Source organism: Mauremys mutica, chromosome 2 (assembly GCF_020497125.1).
Source record: "Mauremys mutica isolate MM-2020 ecotype Southern chromosome 2, ASM2049712v1, whole genome shotgun sequence".
Taxonomy (NCBI): domain Eukaryota; kingdom Metazoa; phylum Chordata; order Testudines; family Geoemydidae; genus Mauremys; species Mauremys mutica.
In genome coordinates this window covers 206297676-206311427 of record NC_059073.1, presented here as the reverse complement: position 1 = coordinate 206311427, position 13752 = coordinate 206297676, and the positions used below count along the sequence as shown (strand labels likewise).

At 44.2% G+C, this 13752-nt stretch overlaps 2 protein-coding genes across 12 annotated transcripts in view; one reads left to right on the top strand and one right to left on the bottom strand.

The window, feature by feature from the left end:
* NT5C3A (5'-nucleotidase, cytosolic IIIA) overlaps window positions 1–972 on the bottom strand; it is a 33501-nt gene extending 32529 nt beyond the window's left edge. The window contains exon 1 of one of the 4 annotated variants that reach the window (XM_045005728.1): window positions 752–972. Coding sequence is in view for 1 of the 4 variants with exons in the window: in XM_045005734.1 (XP_044861669.1) it covers window positions 752–889 (138 nt within the window). In the remaining 3 variants the exon portion in view is untranslated. Of the gene's footprint in view, window positions 1–446; window positions 579–751 lie in introns of those variants that run through there. The other 3 variants (XM_045005734.1, XM_045005730.1, XM_045005731.1) reach the window with 3 other exon arrangements.
* Window positions 973–1295: 323 nt separating this feature from the next.
* The window catches only part of BBS9 (Bardet-Biedl syndrome 9), a 519285-nt gene continuing 506828 nt past the window's right edge, over window positions 1296–13752 (top strand). For 7 of the 8 annotated variants that reach the window (XM_045005718.1, XM_045005716.1, XM_045005719.1 and 4 more), the window contains exons 1-5: window positions 1296–1676; window positions 5728–5850; window positions 7906–8056; window positions 9227–9291; window positions 12987–13100. In XM_045005718.1, coding sequence (XP_044861653.1) covers window positions 5739–5850; window positions 7906–8056; window positions 9227–9291; window positions 12987–13100 — 442 coding nt within the window. In that variant the 5' untranslated portion in view covers window positions 1296–1676; window positions 5728–5738. Of the gene's footprint in view, window positions 1677–4144; window positions 4169–5727; window positions 5851–7905; window positions 8057–9226; window positions 9292–12986; window positions 13101–13752 lie in introns of those variants that run through there. The other variant, XM_045005717.1, reaches the window with a different exon arrangement.

The following is a 13752-nucleotide window of genomic DNA, read 5'->3' as shown; positions in this document are numbered from 1 at the left end:
GAGCTGGCTGCTCTAGAACAAGCCTGAGGCAGTATGGATGAAGCTTGCACTGATAATACAGGTATTTGTACCAGTTTTGCACTACACTTTGCAGAGCCATTGAGCTGACACCTTTCACAAACATTACATTCACCACTTCCCCTTTTTTCTTGTGTCACCCAACTAACTCCACTGAAACACTGCAACCAGTATAGGTGACGGAACTAGGAGAGGTGCCGCACCCCCCTGGTTTGAAGTGGTTTCCATCATATACTGGGTTTACAGTTTGGTTCAATCTCTCTCAGCACCCCCCACTATACACATTGCTCCAGCACCCCTGGCAACCAGTTTGCAAACAAACAAAAACCCTCCTAGTCTGATGTGATCACATCAGTGTCTCAGAGCCCAGCGGCGGATCCCCCCGCTAGGATTCCAACCCGTCTCGCGACGCTGCTGCTAGCATGTACCTAGAAGGAGTTTAATCCCCACAGACCAGCCTATGTCGCCATACAGAGGGGCAGAGTCAGGCCCCTCACTCCCTCCTCCTCCTCCCCGCAGACTCAGGACGAGCAGACTTTGAAGCTGCGCGAAACAGGCGGCCAGGGACACGTGCGGGCTCATGCTGCTGTCAGGACGGACAAGCCCAACTCGGGGGGTGGGGATAGGAGCTGCCCCCCCTTGTGCTAGGTGACACCGGCGCCTCTCCCCCCGCAGTCCCCGGGCTGGGGGCAGGAGGGCGCCAGGAGACCGTCGCGGGCCCGCTGGGACCTACCATCTCGATGATCTTGGTCTTCCTGCCCGTCTTCTTCTTCATGGTGAAGATGTACTGGGCCAGGACGACTCCCCCCACCAGGGCGCACACGCTGGCGCTGGCCACCGCTCCCATTTTGGCCACCGCGGCTCTGTCCATGGCGGCTCCTCCCTCTCCGAGGATGGGGGGTTGGGAAGTCCCGGGTGTCCCCCGACAGCCGGCGAGCGGCAGAGGCCGAAGGATCCCGACGGTACCACACAGAAGGGAAGGAGGGGACGAGGTTGGGAAAGACCATTCAGAGTTTTATCAGCCTCCCTTCTCCCCCCCGTCACGTTGTGTCGCTTCCAAGCTGCTTCGTTTTCTCCATACGTCAAAAGAGAAACACATCTGAAATGGCTCCGCGGCTGGCTGCTCTCGGAAGAGGGGAGCTGCTCTTGCCCCCCCCCTCAGGAAATGGTACAACCCACCCGCTACTCTCCTGGCTCCCAAACTACATCTCCCGGGATGCTCCGGGGCAGGTCCCCCCGCTTCCGGTCCCCCTCGCTGAGGGGAGGGGTGCGGGGTTGGTTGTTAAAGTGCTATGACAACGGGCGCGAAGATGGCCGCCGAGGCTGGCGGAGCGGGGCAGCTGGTGCCGCCGGCAGCCTCCCCCTGAGCAGCCGCCGCCACCGCCCCTCTCCCTCGTCCACCCCGCGCCCTGTCCCATCCCGTCCGCGGGGCTGCGAGCGGGGAGGGCTGAGCCAGCTGGTGCCTGCGGTTGCCGCCTGTTGATCCCCGTCCTCGGGGACCCGCTGAGCCCCAGGGCCGGGCCGGCGGCTTCGGGGGGATCCGCACCTCTCTGCTCGCGCACACCCCTAGTGTAGACGCACCCTCCGCCGTGGCTGCTGGCCAGTTTCCAGCGCAGGTACTTGCGGGTGCAGAAGAGGCCCCTGCTTGGACGGGTCTGGTGAGTAGCCCGCTTGTTTCCTGCAGTGCAGTTCAGTGCTTTGTGCAGTGCCGTGGAAACGCGGAGCCCTGTCGCCTGGGAGCTTTAAAATTAGAGTAAACAAAGCCCACGCTCGCAAACGTACCGGTTCTGCCCCGGCGGGGTGATGGAGATGGAGGAGCCCTGTGTAGTGTCACCCCCTCTCATATCTACGGAAAATGTAAAGTGACGCTTATATTTCCCCCTTTTGTGTTCGCTCCGAAATTCTCTACTCACTTTACAGCGATGAGAAGCAGAGGCAATAATCAAAAGATGTCAATAGGGCATTAGGGAAAAATAATTCCCAGATCTTCCTACTTACTCCCCATCTTCTGCTCTCTCCTGTGACTGTTATTAACCCTGTATAATGCCCTGCAAGGTACGTTTGTATGAATGTTGATTTATGTAAAGTAGAAGTTTATCCAGTGTAGTTAAAGGTTTGTATGTATTTTGTTGCTAGTCGTTAAATAGTTTATATTTTGGAGCTTTATAGCTTTCCTACAGGCAACAGGCCTTATGTTGGGGTTTGTATTTTTCTAATTAGAATAAATAAAAATAACAATGCTTGAGTGCCAAGGAAACAGGTGTCATAGCAGTTCTTTTTAAAAAACAACAACAAAAATAAAATAAATACTAAAAAGTTAAGAAATAATTCAAGAATTGTTGTGCCTTCTGCATGATGTGTAACTAAATCTAATTGTTGCAATTCAATCTTGTACCTAATGCTTTAAAAAGACAACATATGGATTTAAACAATGGCAATCTTTTACATATCACACTGTCTACAAAAGGATTATCCTCTCTCCAGTCTCTTCCTCTCTCTCTCTCTTCAGCAGGCAGGTAGGACACAAATCGGCTTTTCTACTATCAAACAAAGTCCCTCACTCATGTAATGAGGGCATCTTCTTCAAGGCGATTATTCAGTGGTGGTCTTGATGCTGATCTGTTTTTATCTTGGTGTGCTCTGAGAAATAAGCTGCTGTTTAGGAAAACTAGACAAAGCTGATGATTCTTCTGATCCCTTGAATCAGAGGAGAAACCTCTTTTGGAAAGATCACCTCTCCCACATGGTACTCTTTTAAAGGGACAGCTACCTTGCCTAGCAGTTGCAAGGATAATTCTGTGTCATGTAAAAGGTGCTAGAATAATGCAAGAAGTCAGCTTAGATTAATTTTCAAGAGTCCTTTTTGGAAAATAGTTCTAGTATTTAACTGAGATGTTATCAAGGCAGATTCCCAACTCTGTCACTCTGAGTGCAGAAGTGGGGCCTGCAAGGATTTTAAAAATTAATACTTGCCACTCCGGGCTTGTATTAAACTCCTAAGGTTACAGCTTTTCTCTGACCTTGGCTTGGTAAATGCTGCCACCACCCAAATGCAACAAAACCCCTTTTTAACGCAGGAAGGAACACTTGGGAATTCCTCCCTGTGGGGTACCCTCAAGCCATTTCACCCCCCCCCCAGGGGAATAGCTGAGAAAGGAAACAAAGGAAATTAGCTGTGGCTATCAGCTAATCAAACAATATGCACAAACCTCTTAGGACACCAAAAAACCTGTTCTTTAAAAAGATAAATTTGATTTAAAAACAAAAAGAAAGAAAATACATCTGGAATTTAGGCTTTTGCTAGATTTTAAAAGAGCAATTCCAAAAATCAAGCACCCAAAATAGCTTTCTTGGGGGTTCAGCTTAAAGGTTACAAGCAAACAACAGCATCTGGGGTTAGCACAGAGGAGTCCACAAGCCAATAAGAAATACAGTAACTCCTCACTTAACATTGCAGTTATGTTCCTGAAAAATGCGACTTTAAGTGAAATGATGTTAAGCTAATCAAATTTCCCCATAAGAATTAATGTAAATAGGGGGGGGGTTAGGTTCCAGGGACATTTTTTTCACCAGACAAAAAACTATATATATATACACACACACACACAGAGTATACTTTTTAAACAAACAATTTAATACTAGTCACAGCTATGATGATTGTGAAGTTTGGTTGAGGTGGTGAGATTAGAGGGTGGAAGAGGTTGGGATATTTCCCAGGGAATGCCTTCCTGCTAAATCAGTGGTTCTAAAACTTTTGTACTGGTGACCCCTTTCACATAGCAAGCCTCTGAGTGCGACCCCCACATATAAATCAAAAATACTTTTTTATATATTTAACACCATTATAAATGCTGGAGGCAAAGCAGGGTTTGGGATGGAGGCTGACAGACACACACCTTGTGTGTGCAAAAAGAACAGGAGTACTTGTGGCACCTTAGAGACTAACCAATTTATTTCAGCATGAGCTTTCATGAGCTTGTGTGGGGGAGAGAGAGAGAAATGCACACTGCCCCTTTAAGTAAGCTGACCCACTCTTAAGTGCATTATCTTTTTCAGTGGATCAGGAAGTTGAGACAGCAACTGCTGCCCCAGGCTCTCTCTGTCTCTCTCCATCTGCGTCCCCATCCTGCTCTATATGGAGAAGAAGGGGGTAAGCGGGGTGTAGGAGCAGGGGGGAGGGGGACACCCTGACATTAGCCCTCCCCTTTCCTCCCCCCTTGCACTGCAAGCAGGAGGATCGGGGAGCAGCTCCAAGGCAGAGGGCAGGAGCAGCACATAGCAGTGGGGGGGAAGGGTAGCTGCAATTGCTAGCCTGCTGTGCAGCTGCCGCACGGGGAACTTAGGGGAGCAGGGAGCTGATGGGGGGCTGCCGGTCCACCCTGGTTTCAAGCCCCGACCAGCTAGCTGCAACAAGCTGCTCTTCCTGCCAAATGGCTTTATAAGGGAGCATTGCACAACTTTAAATGAGCATGTTCCCTAATTGATCAGCAACAAAACAACGTTAACCGGGATGACTTTAAGTGAGGAGTTACTGTAAAAGAAATAACCCTAATCGCGTCAAGCTAAACATTCTGATCTACTTACACATTTGGAGTTCAGATAAGTAGTTCTAGGCATGATCTGATGATTTATAATCATACCTGGCTTGGCTTTGCTTATAGCATGTCTGCTCTGTCCCTCCAGCCTAGAGAACAACAGACAAAGGCAAAGTTTCTTTCCCTATTTTAAATAGTTCTACCTTCTCATTGGCTCTCTTGGTCAGGTGCCCACTTTTTTTTTCTTTACCTGGGGGGACTTTTTAACCCTTTACAGGTAAAGCAAGTAAAGAACAGCTATGGGATTTTACAGCTAACTGGCTGGCTGGGTGTCCATCAAAGGGAGCTTTATTTATCACAGATGTCTTTTGTTAGTGATGTCCAGGTCCTGAAATAGGTTCTGTGATATAGCCAGGTACAAGGAACTCTGAAAAGACAGTAAAATCATTTATGGCTTGATCCATTTCATAGTGTTTTTAAGCTGTGTGATTGAAGCCCCAAGAATAGACATAACAGAACTTTTATACCTACCAGTTTTTTTGGTTTTTTTAAATCGTGCTTGTCAGATTTTGTGGGCTCCCCATCTCCCACCTTATGTTTCTATTATATGCTGTTAATTATTAACTTCTGAATCTTGTACAAACTAATATTGTTTCTGAAAAATATGCTCCATTTGTATACCTTTGAAAAGTGTATGATATCATAAGAATGGCCATATTGGGTCAGACCAATGGTTTGTCTAGCCCAGTATCCTGCCTTCTGACAGTGGTCAATGTCAGATGCATCAAAGGGAATGAACAGAACAGGGCAATAATCAAGTGATCTATCCCCCTGTGGTCCAGTCCCTGCATCTGGCAGTCAGGTGCTTTGGGACACCTAGAGCATGGGGTTGCAACCCAGACCATCTTGGCTAATAGCCATTGATTGACCTATCCTCCATGAACTTTTCTAATTCTTTTTTGAACCCAGTTACAGTTTTTTGGCTTTCACATCCCCTGGCAACGAGTTCCACAGGGACATTTAGAATTCCTGATTTAATTTGTTTTTGTACTGATCTGCTGTTGAATCAAAGCAAAAATAATTTAGGTTACTATGCTTCATAGAAAACCTAACATGATCTGTATAACTTGATATGAAAAGTATGGATTTTACCCCAGAGTCTATTTCCTTTTAGCGTGAAGGAGAATGTCTTTATTTAAAGCCCGAGATTGGTGGTCAACAGCTCTTGGAGAAAAAGAAGAATTTGATCAAGGGTGTTTATGTGTAGCTGATGTTGACAACAGCGGCAGTGGACAAGGTAAACAGAAATTCTGAGTTGGCCTTCAGATTGTGACATAAACATGACTGCAAATTTTATTTACTCCAGCAACGTGCTAAATGCTTATTAATGAGATGAAGTAGGAGGCATTTGGCATATATTGTACACTTTGTCCTCCACCCTTTTCTTTTTGTTGTCAGAGTTCACTTAGAATTCTAGAATGTATCATTTCATTTTATATGATGTCATTGCTTTCAAGAAACCCTGCTAGAGTGTGGAACATGTAAGTGGAATTTTTTCACAAGTATGTGGCACTATTTTCATATTTTTAATATTACCTCAGTGTGTATACAATATTAAAGAATTGTTGAAAATATTGCAATACACTTGAAGGGAAAAACACTTATCAAGTATAATTGCAAAATACAGTTTTGGGCATCTTTTGGTGGGAAATTCAGGAAAGTAACTGCTAGTTTAATGAAGCTAGTGCTAGCTCAGCCATGAGAGGTTATGTTTGAGGTCAGCTTGGGTTCGAAGTAGCTAGGGTAGTGTTTGGGACCTGTTACCAAGAGTTTTAAGGGGTTAGTTTTGACCTATAAATCTCTAAGTGTTTTAGGATCTGCTTACCTGAAACTTCCTTTCTGTGCCATTCTGCCACAGTTGTAATCAGCAAAAGCCCTTGAGCTTGATTTCTTTCCTTTCCCTGCCACCTTGTTCTTTTCCAAAAAAAAAAAAAAAAAAAAAAGGTGGGGAGGGAAAGAGTGTTCTCCTTTCCTTTGAAATGTGCTGCTCCCCAAGTCTGAAATAGGTTTTGTAGCATGCTCAAAAAATCAACAAATTCCTGCTGTCTTTCTGAGCAGGTATTAGCTGAGGCAACTAAAGGTAGAATTTCTATCTAGTGGGAAAGAGCTATTGCTGGGGGAGAAGAGCTTAAACTGTATAGGTCATATTACTGGATATTCAATAGTGGTGTGGAGTTTGATCAAAACTAAATAAAATAAGAGGTAAGCCTGACTGCCTGCACATCTGGATGAAGGAAAAAAAATCCCTCTTTAGGCAAGCTTATCAAATGTAAGAAAAATATTTTGTAAAGAATGTGTAAATGAGATAGCTTTAGGGAACTAAGGGACATGCAAATGTCTTCATGACTGTCATCTTCATCTGTCAGTGTGATATACAGATACATTGTGACAAATGAATGAGGCAGAGATTAGAGTGCAAGGAGCAGAGGTCACGCTCTGAGTGGAATGAATTGCAGCATGAATCTTGTTTGCTACAGCAGAGATGAAGATAGCTGCCTACTTCTCCACCTGCGTGAAATGGGGTCCTGTGGAACTGTTCCAAATGGCTAAAAGCCTGGTAAACCTTGGCTGCCTCCACTCTGAAACAGTCAGATCTTTTGTACTATGAGTATGTCCATGTGACTTAGGGACAGGATTTATTGGATACACCTCAGACGCAGATTGATGTCTGGAAGAGATAAATGTTAGTGTCTTCTCTGGGGATTCTGAGCAGAACTGATCTCCTGAGGTACGGGGGGCTTTCTGTAATCATTTTTGTTTACTTCAGATTTGTGTTTCTTAAGAATCTTTGCTGACTTTTAATAAATACTATTTCATAATAAATATTATTACTGTAGGAATTCTGAACCAAATCCACTTTGAAGTAAATGGGAGTTTCACCCACTTATGTCAAGTCTGACTTTGGTCCAGTCTATGTTTTTGATACATTGACTTGAAAAAGTAATAGTCAGGCTTCAATTTCTCATCTGGATAGCATCTATAACGTTGTTGTTACCAGGTTTTTAAAAGTCAACATTCTGCTGCTTGCTTGGTGAGAAGAGTGTTGCCAAATCTTTAAGACATGGGAGCTGAACATTTGGAAGTACTGGCTACATTCAGAGGGTGGATTTCAGAGACTGGACTGGAGTTTGAGAATTATTGCTTCCTCGTTTTCACTGTTAAAATAGGCTGCAGAACGTCAGCATAATTATGTGTAAACATCCTATCATTTTAGAGGTACACTTTTAAGCACATATGCAGCACATTTATTTCTCTATTTCTAATTTTTCTCTTGTTGGAAATTTTTCTACAGCTAAAATAACTGTTGGCAGTTATATGGGATATCTTCGAATCTTTAATCCTCACCCTGTCAAACCTGGAGATGGAATGCAAGCTGAAGATTTGCTCCTGGAAGTGCAACTGCGAGATCCAATACTCCAGGTGGAAGTAGGAAAATTTGTTTCGTAAGTAAACAGTCCATGTTGCTGATAATGATTACACTAATTAGGTGGCTTTAGGCTAATTTGTCATAGTAGCTAACTTGCTTTCCTAAAGACCATCTAGATCAATTTTGTAAAGTGCCTGGAGTTTAGGTGTGAGCTATCTCATTTGAATCAACATATTCTTCTTGGCACTGCAGTGTTTGACTCTTACAGCCGTTAAAAAAAAAATTCATGAACTCTGAATTATGCATTTCATCTGCTTATTGATTTATATGGTATAGAGCATAAATGGAAAAAAAAAAGATGTTTATGCTCATTAAGGTAAAGTCTTAGGTTAGGTTATATTAAAATCCCCAAATGTCCTCTAATTACTTTCTGATGCTGCATGTAAACATTGCTCTGCTTCTCTAAAAACATACTTGTCTACTAAGTATGCATCAGACATGTTGCTTTGCAAGCTATTTTATTTATTATAAGCCAATTTAAGAGTAATGCCTATCTCTGTTCTCAACACCCTTCATTTTTGAATTGGGTGCTCTTGAAGGTACTTCACAGATACAACAATGTCTTATGGTATTGGAACTAACCAAAGGTTGCTGCTGCTATTATTATTTTTTATTATGTATTATTATTATTTATTATTATAGTGCAAGAGCTCTTTTCTCTGCAGTAAATGAGATTATTCGTGTATCGAGGATGGTCACAAAATACAAAATATTGTGACTATCTTTGTATAATGGGGTTTTAATTTTGTATTGTGGATGTAAAGTAGTATCCATATCTATCAAATGATGCTCATCTAAAGTGACAATCACACAATTGCCCCCCATTATTTTTCTCACTGGAACTATTAGTACTAGCTTGTTAGATAACAGGATCAGGCTGAATCAGAAAAAGCTTGCTTGCTTCATGAGCTCACATCTGCAAAATGTCTCTCAGGGTTCTACTGAAAACTTAACGACTATTAGCTGTCAAATATAATTTCAGATGTTTTAATTCTGAAAGATAATTTAGTTGCACAATACTTCATTTTGCTGGTACTTGAGAATTTGGGGCCTGATCCAAAGCCCGGGGAAGTCCACCTGGAGGCTTTATATTGACTTCAATGTGTCTTAGATTAGGCCCTCAGTGCTACAATTTACTGGAAACTCACTTGCAAATTTTCTCCTTTTTTCCTCCCCTCATTGTCAGTGGTACTGAACTACTTCATCTGGCTGTACTGCATTGCAGAAAACTGTGTGTGTATGCTGTCTCAGGTAAAAAAACAACAACAAAAACTGTCGAGAATAGCTGTCTCTCTCTCTGTCTGCCTTCTTTTTTTGCTATTGATCAGTTTAGCTATCTGGCCTGACTAAGCATGTGTAATGAGAAGTTTCTCTGGATCTGACAGTGCAAAGTCGCAGTCAAAGTGTTTCAAGGACTCTCGCACTGTCCCTCCATTCTGGACTGATGTTTCTTCTCTTAGGGCTGGTCCACACTAAGAAGCGGGGTCGAACTAGGGTACGCAAATTCAGTTACGTGAATAGCGTTGCTGAATTCGAAGTACCCTAGTTCGAACTACTCACCCGTCCAGACGCCGCGGAATCGAAGTCCGCGGCTCCAAGGTCGACTCCGCCACCGCCTTTTGCAGTGGTGGAGTACCGGAGTCGACCGCAGCGCTTCCGGAGTTCGAACTATCGCGTCCAGATTAGACGCAATAGTTCGAACTCCGAGAAGTCGAACTCACCGCGTCGACCCGGCTTGTAAGTGTAGACTAGCCCTTACACACTCTCGGTCCTTCTTTGTCATATAGTATCAATTGTGTATAAAATGTACCCTGTGGCTAATAGAGAGCAGGCAGCTTGCTCTGAGTGTTGAATTGTTCTGTGCCCAGGCACTAATGAGTTGTAGTTATGTAGACTGCACTCTTCAAAGGGAAGCACTAGTGTTACCTCTGCAATATTCCATGTTCCCCTTTGCTTGAAGAGTGATGTTGCAGATCTACGTTGTGGAAGCAGTAGCTCTGCTGCTGAACCATTTGGCACGTTCTGAGCTTTGTTACAAGCTTTACCATTCAGAGAATTATTTTAGAGAGCATGTGGCAGATTAATATTAAACTTGAGCATGGACAAACAAAAGTAATAGTGTGTGTTTGTCAATAGAACTGTGTCAATAGTAGTGTGTTTGTCAATAAAAGCTTCTTATGTTACAACTTTGAATACAGAGGCTGATGCTCAGAGCTCCAATGAGCAAACTGTTGGCAGATAAAGATGCCCTGTAAATACAATTGTTTTTAAAAATGAGCTAAAGTTTATTAAACATTAAATGCTTGATACTTGCTTTAAAATAAGAAAATAATTTTTGCAAGTAGCTTAGAGGTTTGAAGGGTAGCTCTGGGGAAGATGTATTAGCGAAGGTGAGGAGGCCGGAATAGCAAAATGAAAGGGTAAACCTGCTTATTCTTCCCCTCCTTTAGAGTGTAGAAGGTCTGAATGTGACAAGACTGATGCAGATGTATTGTTTGCAGTACATAATCAAATATGAAACTGAATTCTTGGATCTCTAAGACACAAAACAAAAAACTCCTTTTGGTGCCACATTTTTTAACATTTCTTCCACAGTTGCTAAACATGACTTCAGTTTTAGAGATTTTGAAATAATCCCCAATTTGTAGGCCAAAAGGATCCTCCTTAATCTTGACCAGACTATATTAACATTCCACAAATGATTACAGAAAGTTAGGTTTATTACTGTTAGATCCACTGACAAGTAGTCTGTAGCTGAACAAGTAGTGGTGTACAGATTTGTTCACAATTGTGCTCTCTTTGTTCACGTAGTAGGGCTGGGGTCTGGGGCAAGTAACAGTATTATTTGGGGTAGTAGGAAACTTTTTTGGTGCTGCAGAGCTCAAGGGAGAAAAGCTCAAATCAACAATGATTGGATTCAATTTAGATGATGAAGCATGGAATATAGGTGCTTCAAATGATGATAATCCCCATTTTAGACTACATAGTCCTTACATTGTTGAGCATTACATCAACCACAGCCCTAAACTTACTATTCTGGTTCTCAAGAGATTTTCCAAATTTTAAAAGTATGATTTTTCAAATTTGATTAATTCCCCAAAGATACCAACGCCAAGCTCTTGCAGATACCTCTGAGATATAGATTATATACCTCTGAAATATCTCCAGGCATCAGTCTGCAGGACCTTTAAGTTGTTATAATGTTTGGGGAATTATAAAAATATGTATATGCCATCTGTAGTGTCCAGCACTACACTGAGTCACTACTTGGGTAATTATTAGTTTTCTGTCAACCATTAGAAACATACTGCAAAAACTGAGTTATGAGCTGATGTGACCTAATTTCAGAGGTGAAAGTAAGCTGGTATGGTCCGGTACGGTGTACCAGCAAGAGCCCCAAGCCCTTTAAATCACCTCTGGAGTTCTGGCAGCCAGGCTCAGGCGGGGTTTTAAAGGTCCTGGAGCTCCGGCCCCTGCAGGGAGCCTCGGGCCCTTTAAAGCGCTGCTCGAGCCCCGGCTGCCGGAGCCCTGGCCGGGATTTAAAGGGCCTGGGGCTCCCTGCAGTGGCAGGAGCACTGGGCCCTTTAAATCTCTGCCGGAGCCCTGCTGCCGGAGCCCAGCGGGGAGCTGTGCTCTGATCGGGATTTAAAGGTCCTGGAGCTCCGGCCCCTTTGGGGAGCGCTACCCAAGCCCTTTAAAGCACCACCCAAGCCCCACTGCTGGAGCTCCAGTGACACTTTAAAGCAGGGGTCCCCAACCCCCGGTCCGCGGCCCGGTACCAGTCCGCGGCCTCTTAGAAACCGGGCCGCGAACTGACCCAGTGGAGCTTCCGCAGGCATGCCTGCGGGAGGTCCAGCTGAGCCGCGGGACGAGCGCTCCCTCCGCAGGCGTGCCTGCGGAAGCTCCAGCTGAGCCCCGAGAGCAGCGGACCTCCCGCAGGCACGACTGCGGAGGGAGCGCTCGTCCCGCGGCTCAGCTGGACCTCCCGCAGGCACGCCTGCGGAGGGTCCCGCAAACGAAACCGGTCCCTGGACCTAAAAAGGTTGGGGACCCCTGCTTTAAAGGACCCGGGGCTCCCCGCAGCGGCCAGAGCCCTGGGCCCTTCAAATCACTGCCGGAGCCCTGCCACCGCTACCCCAGCCCTAGCCCTAGGCCGAGCTCTGCCGCCCTGGGGTAGCGGCGGCAGGGCTCCCGTGGTGATTTAAAGGGCCTGGAGGTCCACGGTGGCCAGAGCCCTGGGCCCTTTAATTTGCCTCTGAGCCCCGGGGCTCCCAGCTGCCTCTGCAGCTGGTAGCTCCAGAGTGATTTAAAGGCCCTGGAGCTCCCAGCCACAGCCGGAGCCCCAGGGCCTTTAAATCTTGAAAGGCCCCACCTCTTCCTGTTGAGGCCACGCCGGCTCAGGACTCTGGCGTACCGGAAAGTCTCCTTTAAGTTACTTTCACCCCTGCCTAATTTAGTCTCTTTTAAGGAGATTAAGATGTTTTGGCTGAAATAAATTGTGAGGCATACTTTGTTTATTGGCTCCTAGAACTGCAAAATTGTAATGCAAAACATTTTGTTTTGCCTTCTTTGGGTGAGTAAATTGATTTCTGATCAAATAGTTGAACCATATACTGTCTAAAGGTGTGAGATTCCTTTGCTCAAACACAGAGTTGTCTTCAGGGCAGGCACTATCTCTTACTTTGTTTATACAGTGCTTAGCATAATGGAACCCCATTCCTGTTTTTGGCCTCTGTGTACTGCTGATGTACAAATAATAAATATGTTTGCCACTTTCCTAAAAATATATCATTGTCAACCTTCACACCTCTCCCAAAGCAACTAATAATAGATAAGGCCTCACCATATAATGTTCTTCAATAATCTAAAAAAGTTCCTGTTTTTCCTTCACGTGAACCAGAAGAGTTAAAAATTAGACATATATATTGTTCCTTGTTTTTTCACAGGAACTTTGGGAAATGTGGAACATGGGAACCAGTATCAGATCAAACTTATGTATGAACACAATCTTCAGCGAACAGCCTGCAATATGACTTATGGACCATTTGGTGGTGTGAAAGGTAAATTAATTCTAAGTGAATTTTAGACTGATCAAGAACAACGTGGGCTTGTGGCACATGCAAGCTTTCCCACTTTGGGGCTATGTTACATTTAGCAGGGAATGTCTAGGAATCGAAGAATAGTTAAGGCCCTACTTGAATGATTGTCAAATAATTGTGGCCGAGTTGCAGACAAGACATGCAAATAGCTGAAATGTAATAATGGACCTTTATTAACTGCGGTAATTTGGAAAAGCCAGAGAAGACCTATTTAAGAAAAATTTCCTGGAACAATATAAACACTCAGGTATTATGTTATGCCTGCTAATTGTTTTTGATAGCCAGACATTTTGCTGCAACAATATTACGGTCATTAATGTCTGGGGCTCTGGCTGACAGCGGGACACCCAGCCGCCCAGGCAGCTGATAAAATTGTGGTGGAAACCTAATATTGCAGGATCCACAATATTGCAAATTAAGTAGAGCCTCAAGAATAGTTCATTTTGATCCTCATTCAATCCTGGCCCTCTTCTGAAAATGCTAGTAAGCTTCTTTTTGGGAGTTTTTATGATGCTACCATCTTTAGATTACTAGTTTGGATGAGAACAGTTAGGAAGTATCATTTATTTTGCTTTTGTTTTTAACATATCAATGAACCTAAAATAAGCAAGTT